Source organism: Tachyglossus aculeatus, chromosome 11 (genome assembly GCF_015852505.1).
Source record: "Tachyglossus aculeatus isolate mTacAcu1 chromosome 11, mTacAcu1.pri, whole genome shotgun sequence".
Lineage (NCBI taxonomy): Eukaryota > Metazoa > Chordata > Mammalia > Monotremata > Tachyglossidae > Tachyglossus > Tachyglossus aculeatus.
In genome coordinates this window covers 66,342,217-66,362,371 of record NC_052076.1, presented here as the reverse complement: position 1 = coordinate 66,362,371, position 20,155 = coordinate 66,342,217, and the positions used below count along the sequence as shown (strand labels likewise).

The 20,155-nt window shown below is 44.9% G+C and overlaps 2 protein-coding genes across 4 annotated transcripts in view; one reads left to right on the top strand and one right to left on the bottom strand.

The window, feature by feature from the left end:
* The window catches only part of PHKB (phosphorylase kinase regulatory subunit beta), a 261,142-nt gene extending 254,220 nt beyond the window's left edge, over positions 1-6,922 (bottom strand). For 2 of the 3 annotated variants that reach the window (XM_038753617.1, XM_038753619.1), the window contains exon 1: positions 6,845-6,922. The gene's annotated coding sequence lies outside the window, so the exon portion shown is untranslated. The remainder of the gene's footprint in view (positions 1-6,844) is intronic. The other variant, XM_038753618.1, reaches the window with a different exon arrangement.
* Positions 6,923-7,194: 272 nt separating this feature from the next.
* ITFG1 (integrin alpha FG-GAP repeat containing 1) overlaps positions 7,195-20,155 on the top strand; it is a 238,961-nt gene continuing 226,000 nt past the window's right edge. The window contains exons 1-4 of the mRNA XM_038754317.1: positions 7,195-7,387; positions 10,488-10,560; positions 17,878-18,023; positions 18,961-19,018. Coding sequence (XP_038610245.1) covers positions 7,210-7,387; positions 10,488-10,560; positions 17,878-18,023; positions 18,961-19,018 — 455 coding nt within the window. The 5' untranslated portion in view covers positions 7,195-7,209. The remainder of the gene's footprint in view (positions 7,388-10,487; positions 10,561-17,877; positions 18,024-18,960; positions 19,019-20,155) is intronic.

Below are 20,155 nucleotides of genomic sequence, written 5' to 3'. Positions count from 1 at the left end.
CCAAATGCAAAACATTCACTCAACCTTCTGAACATATTGCTCATACTAAACTTGATGAGTAAGGTGAAACAAGATACAGTTGCATCAGAGGACCTTTAGCCTATAATAGAAAGTTCCACAGGAATCTGAATCTCAAAAGAATTAACGCTTCAGATAATGTCTTGAATTGGTATCTAGTTTAAGAATACCTAATACTGATGCTTGCTGACTCAGGCTGGATATAAAACTACCCGCAAGCACCTGCTGTCTAATTCTGTTGAATAAAAGTTGATCAACTGAATCCATTATTTAAGAAAAAGGCCTAAAATTGTAGGTGCCTGTGAGAACCAGAATTTCCAAAACTACGTTTTAATGTTTTACACATCAATAAAAGGGGAAAAAAACCACCATTGAATATGCAAAAAGAAATACAGAAAATAACCAAAGCCAACTTCAGAATGATGAACATTCTTTAAAGTATAGATAGCTTTGGTTATTTTCTATATCAATATATGCCCCAGGAATATTTCCAAGTTTTATGGGGTTTTTTTTGCAATAGCACTCTAAACATCATTGATACTACACTGCACTTAATGTTTAAGATCAAATATGCAGTTAAAAATTGCACTAGCAACTGATTCTGAAAAAAACAAGAAATTGTTTCTCAGAATCAGACCTGACAAGGCTTCATCAGAAACATTTTGAATATATTTATATATAATTATCTCAATGGGATTAAAATAGTATTTTTCAGTTCTTCCTAGGTGCCAAGCACTGTACTAAGTGCTGGGGTAGAGACAAAACAATAATGCTGAACATGGTCACTGACCCACACGGGGCTCACAGTCTAAATTGGAGGATGGATAGTTATTTAATTCCCATTTTATTCATATTAATATCTGTTTCCCCCTCTAGACCGTAAGGTCCTTATGGGCAGGTAACATATCTGCTAATTCTGTTGTACTGTTCTCTCCCAACTGCGTAGTACAGTGCCCTGCATGTAGTAAGCACTCAATATAGTATTGATCATACAGATGAGTAAACAGACACAGAGAAGTGACTTATCTGCCCAAGGCCACACAGCAGGGAGGTGAGAGCCAGAATCGGAACCCAGGTCCTAAAACGTCCAGGCCCTTGCTCTTTCAACTAAGCCATGCCGTTCCACTACCATGGCTTTTTTCTAATTATTGTTATTTTTAAAAGTACAAAGTTCTGAGTATACAGTCTCTACACAATCCAACTTTTTTTCCATGTATTCTCTCAGAACTAGTATTCAGCTAACTTTAGACAATAGTGCAATTATTTAAAAAAAATGCCTGCAAAAGAGAAATGTACCATTAATCCCCAAATAGGGCTAGTTTATGGGAGACCTATTTACAAGAAGATGGGATGTCCACCCTCTGATTATCTCTCCAAGTCTCACAGCTCAGGGTGGTCAGATGGCAAATTCTTTTTCCATGCCAATTCCCCTCCTGGGGTCTTGGGTTGCCAAACTCATTTCCAGATTGCTTCCAAGTAGGGAGACCAGAGAGCTCAATACATTCCTTTTATGGTTGCATTTGAAACTAGAGCAAGCTTCGGCCTGGAGAAAAGCACCATTAATAACGGTTTAAATCCCGGCTCTCCGAAGAATCTCGCCACCGAGCCTGGGCCACCGGCAGAGCAATTGATCAATCAATCAATCGTATTTATTGAGCACTTACTGTGTGCAGAGCACTGTACTAAGCGCTTGGGAAGTACAAGTCGGCAGCACATAGAGACACAGAGCCCAACAGCGGGCTCACAGTCTAGAATTGATGGCTATCATCAAGTCAAATTTATATTTGCAACTGTGTACCCTCTGGGGCTCTGGAATTTGGGAACCAATTAAGGAACCGGACACTCCTTTTTGAACCCCCAAAGCCTTATAAGAAGACTTTAAGATTAGGAGATGGGAGGAACCCAATTCCTTGAGCGAGCGGGATGGGGGAGGAAGAATCCTTGGGAATGGCTGCCAAAGTGTGGGAAGGGATTCTCGGATCTGTGGCAAAGCAGCAGAGCCAGAAGAAAAAGAGAGGGGAAGAAGAAGGGATTTCACCCTCTGGGGACTTGTGGCGTTCACTTGGGCTCTGGGAAATCCCAGCCTTCTTTTTTTACGATGTTTGTTAAGTGTCTACTATGTGTCAAACACTATTCTAAGCGCTGGGGTAGATACAGGTCAATCAGGGTGGACACAGTCCCTATCCTACATGGTGCTCACAGTCCAAGTAGGAGGGGGAACAGGTACTGAATCCCCATTTTACAGGGGAGGAAACTGGCACAGGGAAGTTAAGTGACTTGCCCAGGGTCACAAAAGCAATCGACTGGATTAGAACCCAGGTCCTCTGATTCCAAGCCCATGCTTTGTCCTCTAAGCAGCACTGCTTCTCATCAATCGTATTTATTGAGCGCTTACTGTGTGCTTCTCCAAGTTTTCTCCTGTTCCCACCCCAGGTCAAAGTGAAAAGGGAGCCGGGGGGAGTCAGGAAGAGGTTTACTGTGACACTGCACTCTCCCAAGCGCTTAGTACAGTGCTTTGTACACCGTAAGCGCTCCGCGAGAATGACTGAATGAATGAGGAGGGGGAGCGGCTGTCTGCAATCAATCAATCATATTTATTGAGCGCTTACTGTGTGCAGAGCACTGTACTAAGCGCTTGGGAAGTACAAGTTGGCAACATATAGAGACAGTCCCTACCCAACAGTGGGCTCACAGTCTAAAAGAAGGGAAAGCAAGGGAAAGCAGAGCAGAGGGTGGATTTCTCTGCTCCCCAGCATTTATTTCTCGAGGAGAAGCAGGTCCTTATTTGTTTTGGGGGGACAGGAAAGCTGCCCGATTTGGGGGATCAGGACCGATCGCCGGGCTTTTTGGAGTTGGAGAAGCAAGGCAGAGTGGTGGCTACAGCCCGGGCCCGGGAGTCAGGAGGTCACGAGTTCGAATACCGACTCCACCGCTTGTCTGCTGTGTGACCTGGGGCAATTCACTTCTCTGATCCTCGGTTCCCGTCTGTAAAATGGGGATGGAGCGTGTGGGCCCCACGTGGGACTGGGACTGAGGCTAATCCGATTTGTTTCTCTGCAACCCAGCGCTTGGTACAGTGCCTGGCACATAGAAGGCACTTAACAAGTGCCATTATTAGAGAAGCAGCGTGGCTCAGTGGCTAGAGCACGGGCTTGGGAGTTAGAGGACATGGGTTCTAATCCCAGCTCCACCACTTGTCTGCTGTGTGACCTTGGGCAAGCCACTTAACTCTTCTGGGCCTCAGTTATCCTGTTTGTAAAATGGGGATTAAGACTGTGAACCCCACGTGGGACCCCCTGATGACCTTTTATATACTCCAGCACTTAGCACACAATAGACGCTTAACAAACACCATTATTATTCTTATTCTTATTCTTCTTATTATTATTATGGGGAATAAACCTGCAAGCCCCACATGAGCCAACCTGATGACCTGGTACCTACTCCAGCGCTTAGCACATAGTAGGCGCTTAACCAATACCATTATTATTATTACTAAAATGGGGATGACAACTATAAGTCCCACGTGGACCAACCTGATGACTGTGGATCTACTCCGGAGCTCAGAACGGTGCTTGGCACACAGTAAGTGCTTAACCAATACCATTATCATTATTAAAATGGGGAATAAGAGTGTGAGCCCCATGTGGGCTAACCTGATGGCCTTGGACCTACTCCAGCGCTTGGCACATGGTAGGCACTTAATCAATACATGATTATTATTATTATTAAAATGGGGGATGACAACTATGAGCCCCACGTGGGACAACCTGAGGACCTTGGACCTACTCCAGAGCTTAGCACATAGTAGGTGCTTAACCAATACCATTATCATTATTATTATTAAAATGGGGAATAAGACTGTGAGTCCCTAGTAGGCCAACCTGATGACCTTGGACCTACTCCAGAGCTTAGCACATAGTAGGCGCTTAACCAATACCATTATCATTATTATTATTAAAATGGGGATGACAACTATAAGCCCCACGTGGGCCAACCTGATGACCTTGGACCCACTCCTGCGCTTAGCACATAGTAGGCACTTAACCAATACCATTATTATCATTATTATCATTAAAATGGGTATGACAACTATGAGCCCCAAGTGGGCCAACCTGATGACCTTGGACCTACTCCAGCGCTTATTTTTTTTGAATGGCATTTATTAAGCGCTTACTATGTGCAAAGCATTGTTCTAAGCGCTGGAGAGGTTACAAGGTGATCAGGTTGGCCCACGTGGGGCTCACAGTCTTCATCCCCATTTTCCAGATGAGGTAACTGAGGCCCAGAGAAGTTAAGTGACTTGCCCAAAGTCACACACCAGGATTTGAACCCGTGACTTCTGACTCCAAAGCCCGTACTCTTTCCACTGAGCCACGCTGCTTCTCTTATAATTATTATTATTATCATTAAAATGGGGGTGACAACTATGAGCCCCACGTGGGCCAACCTGATGACCTTGGACCTACTCCAGCGCTTAACACATAGTAGACGCTTAGCCAATACCATTATTATTATTATTATTATTAAAATGGGGGATGACAACTATGAGCCCCACGTGGGCCAACCTGATGACCTTGGACCTACTGCAGCGCTTAGCACATAGTAGGCGCTTAACCAATATGGGAATGACAACTATGAGCCCCACATGGGCCAACCTGATGACCTTGGACCTACTGCAGCGCTTAGCACATAGTAGGTGCTTAACCAATATGGGGATGACAACTATGAGCCCCACGTGGGCCAATCTGATGACCTTGGACCTACTCCAGCGCTTAGCACATAGCAGGCGCTTAACCAATACCATTATTATTATTAAAATGGGGGATGACAACTAGGAGCCCCACGTGGGCCAACCTGATGACCTTGGACCTACTCCAGCGCTTAGCACATAGTAGGGGCTTAACCAATACCATTATTATTATTATTATGGGGATGACAACTAGGAGCCCCACGTGGGCCAACCTGATGACCTTGGACCTATTCCAGCGCTTAGCACATAGTAGGGGCTTAACCAACACCATTATCATTATTATGGGGATGACAACTAGGAGCCCCACGTGGGCCAACCTGATGACCTCGGACCTACTCCAGCGCTTAGCACATACTAGGCGCTTAACCAATACCATTATTATGATTATTATCATTAAAATAGGGATGACAACTAGGAGGCCCACGTGGGCCAACCTGATGACCTAGGACCTACTCCAGCGCTTAGCACATAGTAGGGGCTTAACCAATACCATTATCATTATTATGGGGATGACAACTAGGAGCCCCACGTGGGCCAACCTGATGACCTCGGACCTACTCCAGCGCTTAGCACATAGTAGGGGCTTAACCAGTACCATTATTATTATTATGGGGATGACAACTAGGAGCCCCACGTGGGCCAACCTGATGACCTCGGACCTACTCCAGCGTTTAGCACATCGTAGGGGCTTAACCAATACCATTATTATTATAATGGGGGATGACAACTAGGAGCCCCACATGGGCCAACCTGATGACCTTGGACCTACTCCAGCGCTTAGCACATAGTAGGGGCTTAACCAATACCATTATTATTATTATGGGGATGACAACTAGGAGCCCCACGTGGGCCAACCTGATGACCTTGGACCTACTCCAGCGCTTAGCACATAGTAGGGGCTTAACCAATACCATTATTATTATTATGGGGATGACAACTAGGAGCCCCACGTGGGCCAACCTCATGACCTTGGACCTACTCCAGCGCTTAGCACATAGTAGGGGCTTAACCAATGCCATTATTATTATTATTATGGGGATGACAACTAGGAGCCCCACGTGGGCCAACCTGATGACCTTGGACCTACTCCAGCGCTTAGCACATACTAGGGGCTTAACCAATACCATTATTATAATTAGGGGGGTGACAACTAGGAGCCCCACGTGGGCCAACCTGATGACCTTGGACCTACTCCAGCGCTTAGCACATAGTAGGGGCTTAACCAATACCATTATCATTATTATGGGGATGACAACTAGGAGCCCCACGTGGGCCAACCTGATGACCTTGGACCTACTCCAGCACTTAGCACATAGTAGGCGCTTAACCAATACCATTATTATTATAATGGGGGGTGACAACTAGGAGCCCCACGTGGGCCAACCTCATGACCTTGGACCTACTCCAGCGCTTAGCACATAGTAGGGGCTTAACCAATACCATTATTATTATAATGGGGGGTGACAACTAGGAGCCCCACGTGGGCCAACCTGATGACCTTGGACCTACTCCAGCGCTTAGCACATAGTAGGGGCTTAACCAATACCATTATTATTATAATGGGGGGTGACAACTAGGAGCCCCACGTGGGCCAACCTGATGACCTCGGACCTACTCCAGCGCTTAGCACATAGTAGGGGCTTAACCAATACCATTATTATTATAATGGGGGGTGACAACTAGGAGCCCCACGTGGGCCAACCTGATGACCTTGGCCTTACTCCAGCGCTTAGCACATAGTAGGCGCTTAACCAATACCATTATTATAATTAGGGGGGTGACAACTAGGAGCCCCACGTGGGCCAACCTGATGACCTCGGACCTACTCCAGCGCTCAGCACATAGTAGGCGCTTAACCAATACCATTATTATGATTATTATCATTAAAATGGGGATGACAACTAGGAGGCCCACGTGGGCCAACCTGATGACCTTGGATCTGCCCCAGCGCCCAGCACGTAGTAGGCGCTTAACCAATAACATCACTACTATTATTAGTAGTGATGATTATGATGATGATGATGATGATGATGATGCTGGAGGCTAAGCGGGTTCCCCCGGGCGGGTCCAGACCTGAGCGCTTGTTGCGGGCCCGTCGCTCCAACAGCCTCCAGCCGGCGTCGGCCATCCGCGCCGCCGCCATGGCCGGCAGAGGGAACGGCCGTCGCCCCGGCAACGCGGCGCCGGCCCCGCCCGCCGCGTCGCGACACTGTCGCAAACCGCGCGGCTCCCGCCGCCGGCAGCCCGGCGGCGCCGCGGGTCCGCCGGGCCGACGGTTCGCACGGGGGGGCGGGGCCCGAGCGGGGCGGGGGCGGGACGGGCGGCGAGCGGGGCGGCGGGGACCTCCGGGCGGCGACTGCCGTCAAGCGCGGCGGCCGTCAAGCGCGGCGGCGGCCGGGAGCCGAGCGGAGCCGAGCGTTTCCGGAAAGAGCCGAAGGATGGACCGGCGGCGGCTGCTGGTGCTGCTGCTGGGCCTGCGGTTGCTAGGCGCGGATCTTGCGCGGGCGCTGCGCAATGTGACCGCCGACCTGTTGGGCCCGGACGCCTGGGGCACCCTGGCCGCCTTCGGAGACTTCAACTCCGACAAGCAAACGGACCTCTTCGTGCTCCGGGAAAGTCAGTGTCGGATAACCGTGGCTTTTGTTAAGCGCTAACTAATAATAATAATAATAATAATAATAATAGCATTTATTAATTGCCTACTATGTGCAGAGCACTACGTGCCAAGCACTGTTCTAAGCGCTGGGGAGGCTCCAAGGTGATCAGGTTGTCCCAAGGGGGCTCACAGTCTTCATCCCCATTTGGCAGATGAGGGGACTGAGGCCCAGAGAAGTGACTTGCCCTACTACTGCTAGTACTACTACTAATAATAGTAATAATAATGGCATTTATTAAGCGCTTACTACGTGCCAAGCACTGTTCTAAGCGCTGGGGAGGTTCCAAGGTGATCAGGTTGATCCACGGGGGGGCTCACAGTCTTCATCCCCATTTGGCAGATGAGGGGACTGAGGCCCAGAGAAGTGACTTGCCCTACTACTGCTACTACTCCTACTAATAATAATAGTAATAATAATGACATTTATTAAGCGCTTACTACGTGCAGAGCACTACGTGCCAAGCACTGTTCTAAGCGCTGGGGAGGTTCCAAGGTGATCAGGTTGATCCACGGGGGGCTCCCGGTCTTCATCCCCATTTGGCAGATGAGGGGACTGAGGCCCAGAGAAGTGACTTGCCCTACTACTACTAATAATAATAGTAATAATAATAATAATGGCATTTATTAAGTGCTTACTACGTGCAGAGCACTACGTGCCAAGCACTGTTCTAAGCGCTGGGGAGGCTCCAAGGTGATCAGGTTGTCCCAAGGGGGCTCCCAGTCTTCATCCCCATTTGGCAGATGAGGGGACTGAGGCCCAGAGAAGTGACTTGCCCTACTACTACTAATAATAATAGTAATAATAATAATAATGGCATTTATTAAGTGCTTACTACGTGCAGAGCACTACGTGCCAAGCACTGTTCTAAGCGCTGGGGAGGCTCCAAGGTGATCATGTTGTCCCAAGGGGGCTCACAGTTTTCATCCCCATTTGGCAGATGAGGGGACTGAGGCCCAGAGGGGACTGAGGCCCAGAGAAGTGACTTGCCCTACTACTACTACTACTACTAATAATAATAATAGTAATAATAATGACATTTATTAAGCGCTTACTACGTGCAGAGCACTACGTGCCAAGCACTGTTCTAAGCGCTGGGGAGGTTCCAAGGTGATCAGGTTGATCCACGGGGGGCTCACAGTCTTCATCCCCATTTGGCAGATGAGGGGACTGAGGCCCAGAGAAGTGACTTGCCCTACCACTACTACTACTACTACTAATAATAATAATAATAGCATTTATTAAGCGCTTACTATGTGCAGAGCACTGCGTGCCAAGCACTGTTCTAAGCGCTGGGGAGGTTCCAAGGTGATCAGGTTGTCCCAAGGGGGCTCCCAGTCTTCATCCCCATTTGGCAGATGAGGGGACTGAGGCCCAGAGAAGTGACTTGCCCTACTACTACTACTACTACTAATAATAATGGCATTTATTAAGCGCTTACTACGTGCCAAGCACTGTTCTAAGCGCTGGGGAGGTTCCAAGGTGATCAGGTTGATCCACGGGGGGCTCCCAGTCTTCATCCCCATTTGGCAGATGAGGGGACTGAGGCCCAGAGAAGTGACTTGCCCAAAGTCACACAGCTGACAAGTGGCGGAGCCGGGATAAATAAAAAAAAAATAAAAAAAAAAGTTTATTAAGAGCTTACTATGTGCAAGGCACTGTTCTAAGCGCTGGGGAGGTTCCAGGGTGATCAGGTTGATCCACGTGGGGCTCACAGTCTTCATCCCCATTTGACAGGCGAGGTCCCTGAGGCCCACAGAAGTTGTCACTTTCATTCATTCATATTTATTGAGCTCTTACTGTGTGCAGAGCACTGGACTAAGCGCTTGGGAAGTCCAGGCTGGCAACATCTAGAGATGGTCCCTCCCCAACAGCGGGCTCACAGTCTAGAAGGGGGAGACAGACCACAGAACAATTTATTGGACTCTTCATTCATTCAATCGTCTTTATTGAGTGCTTACTGTGTGCAGAGCACTGGACTAAGCGCTTGGGAAGTACAAGCTGGCAACATTTAGAGATGGTCCCTACCCAACAGCGGGCTCACAGTCTAGAAGGGGGAGACAGGCCACAGAACAATTTATTGGACTCTTCATTCATTCATTCATTCATTCAATCGTATTTATTGAGCGCTTACTGTGTGCAGAGCACTGGACTAAGCGCTTGGGAAGGACAAGCTGGCAACATCTAGAGACGGTCCCTACCCAACAGCGGGCTCACAGTCTAGAAGGGGGAGACGGACAACAAAACAATTTATTGGACTCTTCATTCATTCAATCGTATTTATTGAGCGCTTACTGTGTGCAGAGCGCCTGACTAAGCGCTTGGGAAGTACAAGTTGGCAACTTATAGAGATGGTCCCTACGCAACAATCAATCAATCGTATTTATTGAGCGCTTACTGTGTGCAGAGCACTGGACTAAGCGCTTGGGAAGTTCAAGTTGGCAACATATAGAGACAGTCCCTACCCAACAGTGGGCTCACAGCCTAAAAGGGGGATGCCACAAATGAAGGGTATCAGTGGCTGCAATCCTTGTGAGGAATTAATGGCCACTCTCAGGCGTTGAGGTCATTTCTCATTTTGGATGGGAGGGAGAAAAAGACGAAAAGCAACTCCACAAGAAATGTACACAGCAATAGGATGAAACAGGAAATCCTCAAACAACACCAACAGTTGGAACAACCTGTCCATATGTGAGCCCACTGTTGGGTAGGGACTGTCTCTATATGTTGCCAATTTGTACTTCCCAAGCGCTTAGTACAGTGCTCTGCACATAGTAAGCGCTCAATAAATACGATTGATGATGATAAACGAGTCTTCCTAGGCAAGCAGAAGGCATCTGCTGGCCTAACCACCCCTGGTAGTGATAATTTTCACTAATGTCAATTTTTCTTGAATGTGCCCTCTCTACATGCTCCTCAAAGCTGCAGGAGTTGTGGGTGCTTCTTCTTGAAAGCTCCACTTTTTGCACTGAACAACTAAGTTACACTTGGAGTCACAAGGGTGTTCTTGTGATATGTTGGCCCCCCATATTTCTCTAATTGCATGCATTTGCCTCTTCTAGGAAATGATTTAATCATCTTTCTGGCAGATCAAAAGGCCCCCTATTTCAAACCCAAAGTGAAGCTATCAATGAAGTAAGTATAACATAAGTTAAAAATACATATTTTTGCAAATACGGTCTTTGGTGGAGTGATGGAATGTGATTTTTGTTTGCTGAATGGATCTTATCCATGGCACATTTAGACTGTGAGCCCACTGTTGGGTAGGGATTGTCTCTATATGTTGCCAATTTGTACTTCCCAAGTGCTTTAGTACAGTGCTCTGCACACAGTAAGCGCTCAATAAATACGATTGATGATGATGGTATCTTTTGGGTAAAATGCTTTAAGGTCAGTGTTCAAATAAATCAAATAATGGCATTTTTTCCCTCTGGGGGAGATTTTGGCATCAATCTCTAGAATTATCTCCGATATTCTAAGATGACACCACCTATGAATTTCATCCTCGGATGCACAGGTGGTTGAATATCTGAGTCCTTTTCGTACCAGACCCATCGAAATCTATCTTTCTGTTGTGCTGACACGTTTGCTGTTTTCACTGCCCGGCACTGTTTTCAGTTCGGCCTCCTCTCAGAGCGGCTGTTCAGAAACTTAAATTTTTGTGATTGCGGCCCATGTTTTTCCTGCCTCAGTTGTCTCCCCCCAGTTCAGCTGGCATATCTTAAGCTCCTTATGGGCAGGGAACATTTTTGCCTGCCTCGGTTGTCTCCCCCCAGTTCAGCTGGCATATCTTAAGCTCCTTATTGCAGGGAACGTTTCTGCTAACTCTGTTGAATTATACTTTTCCAAGCATTTAGTAAAGTATTTTGCATCATAATAATAGTTGTGCTGTTTGTTGTGCACTTCATGGGTGCTAGGCACTGTACTATTAGGTTCACCTCCTCCAGGAGGCCTTCCCAGACTGAGCCCCTTCCTTCCTCTCCCCCTTGTCCCCCTCTCCATCCCCCCCATCTTACCTCCTTCCCTTCCGCACAGCACTTATATATATGTATATATGTTTGTACATATTTATTACTTTATTTACTTATTTTACTTGTACATATCTATTCTATTTATTTTATTTTGTTAGTATGTTTGGTTTTGTTCTCTGTCTCCCCCTTTTAGACTGTGAGCCCACTGTTGGGTAGGGACTGTCTCTATATGTTGCCAACTTGTACTTCCCAAGCGCTTAGTACAGTGCTCTGCACAAAGTAAGTGCTCAATAAATATGATTGATTACTAAGCAGTGGGGTGGAAATCGGGGTGGACACAGTCCCTGTCCCACTTGGGGCTCAGTCTCACTCGCCATTTTACAGATGAGGTAACTGAGGCACTGAGAAGTAAAATGACTTGCCAAAGGTCACACAGCAGACAATTGGCGGAGCTGGGATCAGAACCCATGACCTTTTGATTCCTAGGCCTATGCTTTATCTGCTACGCCGTGCTGCTTCTCACTTAGTAAACGCTCAGTAAATACCATCGATTAGTTGTTTGAACCAGGGCTTTAATGTCTTTCAAGTGTTTTTCTGTCACCGCATTTTAGCTCACTGCAACTGTATCTGCATCTTTGAAGACCTGCTCAAAAAGCTGGATTGAAGCAGGTGTAGAGTGACTTCTCTTCAGGCCCTTTTTTGAGATCCCATCTTGCCATTTGTCTTGAGTGTGGAATATACTGCCTTCTGTGTCACCTACGCTCTTTTTTTTTTAATGGTATTTGTTAAGCGCTTACTATGTGCAAAGCACTGTTCTAAGTGCTGTCTGTACCCTTTAAGCACTTGTTATTCGCCCCACCCTCAACCCCACAGCACTTCCCCCCGCCATCTGTAGTTATTTCAATATCTTTCTCCCCCTCTGGCTCCTTGTCTGCCGACTTGTCTGCCTTCTCCCCCTTTTAGACTGTGAGCCCACTGTTGGGTAGGGACTGTCTCTATATGTTGCCAATTTGTACTTCCCAAGTGCTTAGTACAGTGCTCTGCACATAGTAAGCGCTCAATAAATACGATTGATGATGATGATGATGACTTGATTGCCTAATTCATTCATCCACTCAGTAGTATTTGAGTGCTTTACTGTGCACTGAGCACTTGGGAGAGTGCCCTGCGTCACAGTCCCTCCCCGCAGTGAGCATTGTTCTCTCTCAAGGGCTTAATAAAGGGGTCTGTACACAGTAATCACCCAAAAAATGCCATTGATTGATTAATTGATCTCCCTAGATCGGATAGGGCTGTGGCGAATCAAAGTCTCAGGGACGGTAGAGAAAATTGAACACACTACAGCTCTGTCGCTGTTCAGTTTGGGGTGATCCATGAGGTCTCCCAAAGAATGTTCTGGTGGTGTTCCTAAGATACAGTTTTGGGACAGCATGCAGTTCCGTGGGGTCAGTGAAGATCTTTAGATATATGTTCAATTCCCTGGGGAGTTGGTTTGCATTCTCTTGACTGTCTTCAAGTTGCAGGGTTGACTTGAGTTTGCAAAGAGGTCCGTAATCACCCGGTTGTTATTTTTTGAGGGTGCCTCCGGCCCTTTCACAGGTAGCAATTCCCAGGTCTCCGTGTCTTGTTGATGCTCTCAGCCAGTTTCATGAAGAGTTTCCTGAAGGGGACACCAAAATCAGAATTTGGAGTCTAATAAGTGTTAGGTTCACTTGAGAAACATAGGCAGGTACGTGTGGGCATTTTTGTAGCCTAAGGTGGACCTTATTTGCAATTTGTGCGGAGTTTATTCTTGGAGCCCTAATTTTGTTGCCGGTCACACTGCAGGTACCATTTAAGGTCAGGAAGGTAGTGAAGCAAAATATCCCAACAAAGAGAAGGTTGTGATGTGCTATTTCAGTAGTTAAATGTGTGTGGAGTGTCGGGGAAAAATAAATGGTAGGGCAAATGATATGATCTTCAATAACAGTTTGGGAGTTTTAGAAAGATGTTTCTGGGCCAGGTAGTGAAGGAATTGAAGATGCTCCCGGAGCTATAAATGTCGCAGATATGTGTAAAGAGGGACAAAGAGCAAAATTCCTCACCCCAACTGCCTATACAAAATTTTCAAGAGAATTGTATTGTGAAGAAATGTGTGATGGGAAGCAAACATTTATACGTTGGTCTGCTTTATGTTAGTCTAAAATATAACGTTACGGACAAGATTGTCCCTTTCTAGACTGTGAGTCCACTGGTGGGTAGGGACTGTCTCTATATGTTGCCAACTTGGGTACTTCCCAAGCGCTTAGTACAGTGCTCTGCACACAGTAAGCGCTCAATAAATACGATTGATTGATTGATTGACTGTCTCTATATGTTGCCAACTTGTACTTCCCAAGCGCTTAGTATAGTGCTCTGCACACAGTAAGTGCTCAATAAATACGATTGATTGATTGATTGTCACGTCCTTATTATCACGTGCTTCTTTGTGATTTTAGATTAAGAAAATCCAAAAAAAAGTACTTAAAAGTAAGCAAGTCCCTCCAAAACAATTTACATTGAATCAATTCTTCCTGTTTAAACCTATTTGAGTCTAATTTTGTAAACCATAGTCCAGTTACTTCCAGTACAGTTTAGGTTGTGTAGCTACTAATCAGATCAAATTTTGAAAGTACGCTTTCATTTTAAAATAACCCGTAGGCTTCAGGAAACTGGTAGAAGTTTATTTAAATATCAAAACAGTATGAAGCTGAAGAGAAGTGGCATGGCCCAGTGGCTAGAGCATGAGCCTGGGAATGAGAAAGACCTGGGTTCTAATCCCACCTCTGCTGCTTGTTTATTGTGTGTGACCTTGGGCAAGTCACTTCACATCTCTTTGCCTCAATTACCTCTTCCATAAAATGGGGATTAAGACTTTGAGCCCCATGTGGGACATATGCTATGTCCAACCTGATTAGCTTGTATCTACCCCAGTGCTTAGTACAGTGCCTGGCATATAGTTATCACTTAGCAGATACTGTAAAAAAAAAAAAACCAAAAACCCCACAAACTCTTAAAGCAGATAAACCTTATATTTAGCATCAAAAAAGAACACATCAGTGTTACACGCTGATACTACTTTTTTTAAAAAAGGGATAATCAAAGGTAACTAAGATAATTTATAAGTTGTCTGAGACAATTTTTTTCAGTTTGCACTTTGTACCACCGATCTTTTTCCAAGTCCAGGAATTTTAAAATTCAGTGGTACTTGTTAAGTGCTATGTGCCTTGGCACTGGGGTAGATACATCACAACTCCTCATTTTCCTACCCAAACCCTATCCTCCCTCAGATTTTCCCGTAACTGTAGACAGCGCCATAATCCTCCCCGTCTCACAAACCCATAACCTGGGAGTTATCTTCGACTTTTCTCTCACTCAATCCAAATATTCAATTTGTCACCAAGTCCTGCTGGTTCGACCTTCCCAACATAACCAAAACTGCTACCACATTGATCCAAGCACGTATCCTCTCCCACCTTGATTACTGCATCAGCCTCCTTGCTGGCCTCGCTGCCTCCTGTCTCTCCCCACTCCAGTCCATACTTCACTTTGCTGCCCTGCTCATTTTTCTACAAAACCACTTAGTCCATGTTTCCCCACTCCTCAAGAACCTCCAGCGGTTGCCCATCCTTCTCCACATCAAACAGCAACTCCTTACCGTCAGCTTTAAAGCACTCAATCACCTTGCTCCCTCCCTGAGCGCATTAACCCGGTTTTCTCCCACGTCTGTCTTGTCGTGATCCTAGAGTACCTTAACTTGAATGGTACCCCAGGTTAAGGAAAACGTGGTTTCGGTTAATGTTCTTGTGATTTGTTTCCCCTCCATTTAATACTGGAGTCCCTATTTCAGTTGAGCATATTCCCTTATTTTTGAATGACAATGAAACTGAGAAGTGGGAAGCCTGGTAACTTGGAAACCCGGCTAGATTAAGCTACAGTGTGGCGTATGCAATCTGTACGCCTTCAGCTCTCTCCTGGCCACTTTATATAACATCCCATGGATATCTATTTTGAACAACTTTAAGGCATGCGGAGTGCCATAATCAAGAGCTGCCAAAGTTGGCAAGGGTGACAGCAGGGCTTTCTGCTCCACACAAATCCTTCCCTTCCCTCCCCAGTGCTTATTTCCAGCACCCTGTTGCTTGGTTGGATGGCAGTGTGCTCATATAGAGATGGTTGCCAACCTCCCACCTTCCTCCCCTGCTCCAGGCAAAGCCCCAATTGTACTCCACTTTGAGCGTGACGCTTCTTTCGGGGGCACTAGGTGGGCTGTGGGTCGCCCCGGGGGGTACGTAGTTCTTAATATTGGTTTGTGCCCTGTGATCCTGCTGAGGGTCAAAAAGCAGCATGGTGTAATGGATAGAGCATGGGCCTGGTCATGGGTTCTAATCCCAGCTCCATCGCTTGTCTGCTGTGTGACCTTCGGCAAGTCACTCCACTTCTCTGGGCCTCAGATACCTCATCTGTAAAATGGGGGTTGAGACTGTGAGCCCCCCATGGGACAGGGACTGTATCCAACCTGATTTGCTTGTATCTACCCCAGTGCCTGGCACATAGTAAGCGCTTAACGAATACCATAATAATAATTATTATTATTATTATCACAGCGGATATGTTCACGTGCTCTCTGTTTACCTTAGCGGTGGTTAGAGCACAGGCCTCGGAGTCAGATGACCTGGGTTCTAATGCCGGCTCCACCACATATCTGCTGTTTGACCTTGGTCAAGTTACTCAGCTACTCTGCGCCTCAGTTACCTCATCTGTAAAGTGGGGGTTAATGATGTGAGTCCCACATGGGACATGGACTGTGTCCAACCTGACTAGCTTGTTTCTGCCCCAGTACTTAGTAAAGTGCCTGGAACTCCCCCTCGTCCCCCTCTCCATCCCCCCATCTTACCTCCTTCCCTTCCCCACAGCACCTGTATATATGTATATATGTTTGTACATATTTATTACTCTATTTATTTATTTTGCTTGTACATATCTATTCTATTTATTTTATTTTGTTAGTATGTTTGGTTTTGTTCTCTGTCTCCCCCTTTTAGACTGTGAGCCCACTGTTGGATAGGGACTGTCTCTATATGTTGCCAATTTGTACTTCCCAAGTGCTTAGTACAGTGCCCTGCACACAGTAAGCGCTCAATAAATACGATTGATTGATTGATTGATTGGAACATAGTACTTAACAAGTACCACAGAGAACAGACAAACTGGTGTGTTGAAGATCAAGTGTGTGCATATTGCCATAGCTCCATGAGGAAGCTTGGTTTATGTTGGACTAAATTATGCTCGATTCTCCTAAGTTCCTTGAGTTCCTGGGTTTTGACTTGCAGAAAAGTGCAAGCTTTTAAGTTTCAAGTGTATCATTAATGGTGTTTCAATTTGAATAATGTATAATGATGTTTGCAGATACCTTCAGATAATGTTAGCAGCGTATTTCATCTTATCAGGCGCACTAAAATGTCTTATTGCACGAATTGAGAAGTTAGTCCACTCTAACATCTCATGGACAGGGAACAAAGCTACCAACTCTGTTATATACATATCTGTATAATATATGTTGTAAATTTCTTGATATTAGTATCTGTCTCCCCCACTAGACTGTAAGTAAGCTTGTTATGGGCAGAGAAGGTGTCTACCAACTCCGTTGCATGATCCAAAGTGCTTAGTACTGTGTTCTAAGTACACAGAACACACTCAATAAATACCATTGATGATGATGATTATATTGACCATTCCAAGCGCTCAACAGAATGCTCTGTACACAGTAAGCATTCACTAAATACCATTGATGATGATGATATTGACCATCCCGAGCACTCAGTAGAGTGTTCTGCACACTTATGTACATATTTGTAATGTATGTTAATGTCTGCCTCCCCCTCTGAACTGTGAGCTCCTTGCGAGCAGAAAACATGGCCATTTTCCGTGTATTCTGTTGTATATTCTGCTATATTCTGTTATATTACACTCCCTGAAAGTGCTCAATAAATACCATTGATTGCCCTGTGCCCTGCCCATAGCAAGCTTAAGGAATGAGGACTATCACAAGAAAAAGTTTGGTTTGGTGATCAAGAATAATGAGCACATCTTCGAAGGAAAGTGCTCAATAAATACCATTGATTGATTCCTTCAAAGACATGCTCATTATTCTTGATCACCAAACCAAACTTTTTCTTGTGATATTCCTCATTCCTTAAGCTTGCTAAGGGCAGGGCACAGGCCTGCAAATCCTGTTTTATTGTACTCTCCCAAGCACTCAGTGAGCATCATTGATGGATTGATTGATTCTCAGGGTATCCATCCTTTCTCTTGACCTCTGCTTCCTTCAAAATAGGTCCAATTAGCTGTAGGGCAGTAATTTGAAGTGCAGAGGGGGGCTTTATGGAATAATTATTCACATCATGAAAATATTCTTCCATGACCTTTTTTTAACACATCTTTTTAATTTTTTTTATTTTAGGAATGAGAGTGCTGTGATTACCAGTGTAGTTCCTGGGGATTATGATGGAGATTCACAAATGGATGTCCTGCTGACATACCTTCCCAAAAATCATGTCAATCCTGAATTGTTAGTTGTTATTTTCTGGGGACGAAATCAAACATTAAGTAAGTTTTTGCTACTATTTATTGCCAGATTTTAGACTGTGAGCTCATTGTGGGCAGGGAATGTCACTGTTTATTCTTTTATTGTACTTTCCCAACCATGTAATACAGCGCTCTGCACACAGTAAGCACTTAATAAATACAGTTGAATGAATGAATGGTTGAATGAACTGGTTGTTGAAAGAGTAATAGATGTCATTTCTCATTCAACCCACGGATTGCATTTGTCAGAAGTGCAATTTAATTATAATTAGATATGGGTGTGTTATATAACTGAGAAAAAAGGCAAAAGTAAGGGAAATATGGGAGAATAAGCAATAAGCACACCGTTTTGCAGCTGTATTCATAGATGGATGCTGAGGAGGTGTGAAGTTTTTGAAGTATATGTTTTGTAATTATACAGAAATACTGCTTACGATTCTGAGTCAAAGAGACATAGAGATACACTTAGGGAATGCTCTGTGTATTACTAATAATAATAATTGTATTTGTTAAGCACTTACTATGTGTACAGGATTTACTGTACTAAATTCTGGGGTGGATACAAGCAAATCTGGTTGTTTACAGTCCCTTTCCCTCTTGAGGCTCAGTCTTAATCCCCATTTTACAGATGGGGTAACTGAGACCCAAAGAAGTAAAGTGACTTGCCCAAGGCCACACAGCAGACAAGTGGTGGAGCTGGGATTAGAACTCATGACTTTCTGACTCCCAAGGCCGTGCTCTATCCACTACAGAAATGTCACGATACCTTAATTATTGAACCTCCATTGGCATCCTTTGACCAGGATCCTAAGTAATTGTATTTCCTGGTCATAAATTACCCTGAGGTGTTGAGATGATAATTATAGTCCAACTAAATTAAGGCAAAGCCTTGAAGGAAGCTGGATGTCCAAGTATGACACACAGTATCTTGTCTAATTCCCAATTTTCTTCATTCTAGATCCCAACCATAAGACTGTGCTGAACAGAACATTTTTGGATGAACCACTAATTATGGAGTAAGTATGGACTTTGGCTTTCCTTGAAAAGTTAGTAACTTTTTAAAAGATAAAGTTAATACCCAAATCGATATTTTATATATCTCTAATATGTTTATGTATGTATATTCATGTTTCTCTCCCCCTCTAGGCTGTGAGCTCACTGTGGGCAGCACAGCACAGCACCTGTATATATGTATATATGTTTGTACATATTTATTACTCTATTTATCTTGTACATATCTATTCTATCTATTTTATTTTGTTAGTATGTTTGGTTTTGTTCTCTGTCTCCCCCTTCTAGACTGTGAGCCCGCTGTTGGGTAGGGACTGTCTCTGTGTGCTGCCGACTTGTACTTCCCAAGCACTTACTACAGTGCTCTGCACACAGTAAGCGCTCAATAAATACGATTGATTGATTGTGGGCAGCGAATGTGTCTGTTGTGGTATTTTACTGCCCACAGTGCTTAGTACAGTGCTTTGCACACAGTAAGCACTCAATAAATACGATTGAATGAATGAATGTGCTTAGGCACTGAACCTCCTCTAAAGCAAAAACTGTAGGAGGCTGATGTACTGTTGAATAGAAAGCGTTTCATATTCAATCCTTAATTCCAGCCACTGGATCACCAAAAGGGACAAAACATTGAAAAGCTGGCAGGTTGGGAAATGATGAGGGAAAAAAGAATGGAGCTTTTCTACAGCTGTCAGTGAATCTGGTGGAATGCTGTGTTCATCTTGATGGCACAGATGCTCAAATAAAAAAGAAGCTAAAGAAGATAATAGCAGACGGAAAGAAAAATCTGAGTTTGTTTTGTGTTTTTCCTCCGCCCCAAGAAACAGAAAGGACTAGATTACCAACTGAAGGCAAATCTATTTCCTTGTTCCGAAGTTTTTGCTTTTTGAAGACTATTACTTAATTAGATGATGATAAGGTCTACCTCATTGAATTTTTTTCAGGTGTAGTTGGCAAAGGTGCGGTGGGAAGGAAAAGTTACGGGGCAACGGTAACTGGGTATAGTATGGTTCTGTTGGATAATGCAGTAGACAGAGGAGTATGGAACCATGATCTTATCTCTGGGACCTTCTAGCCTCACATCAAATAATAATAATGACGGTATTTGTTAACCGCTTACTGTGTGCCAGGCACTGTACTAA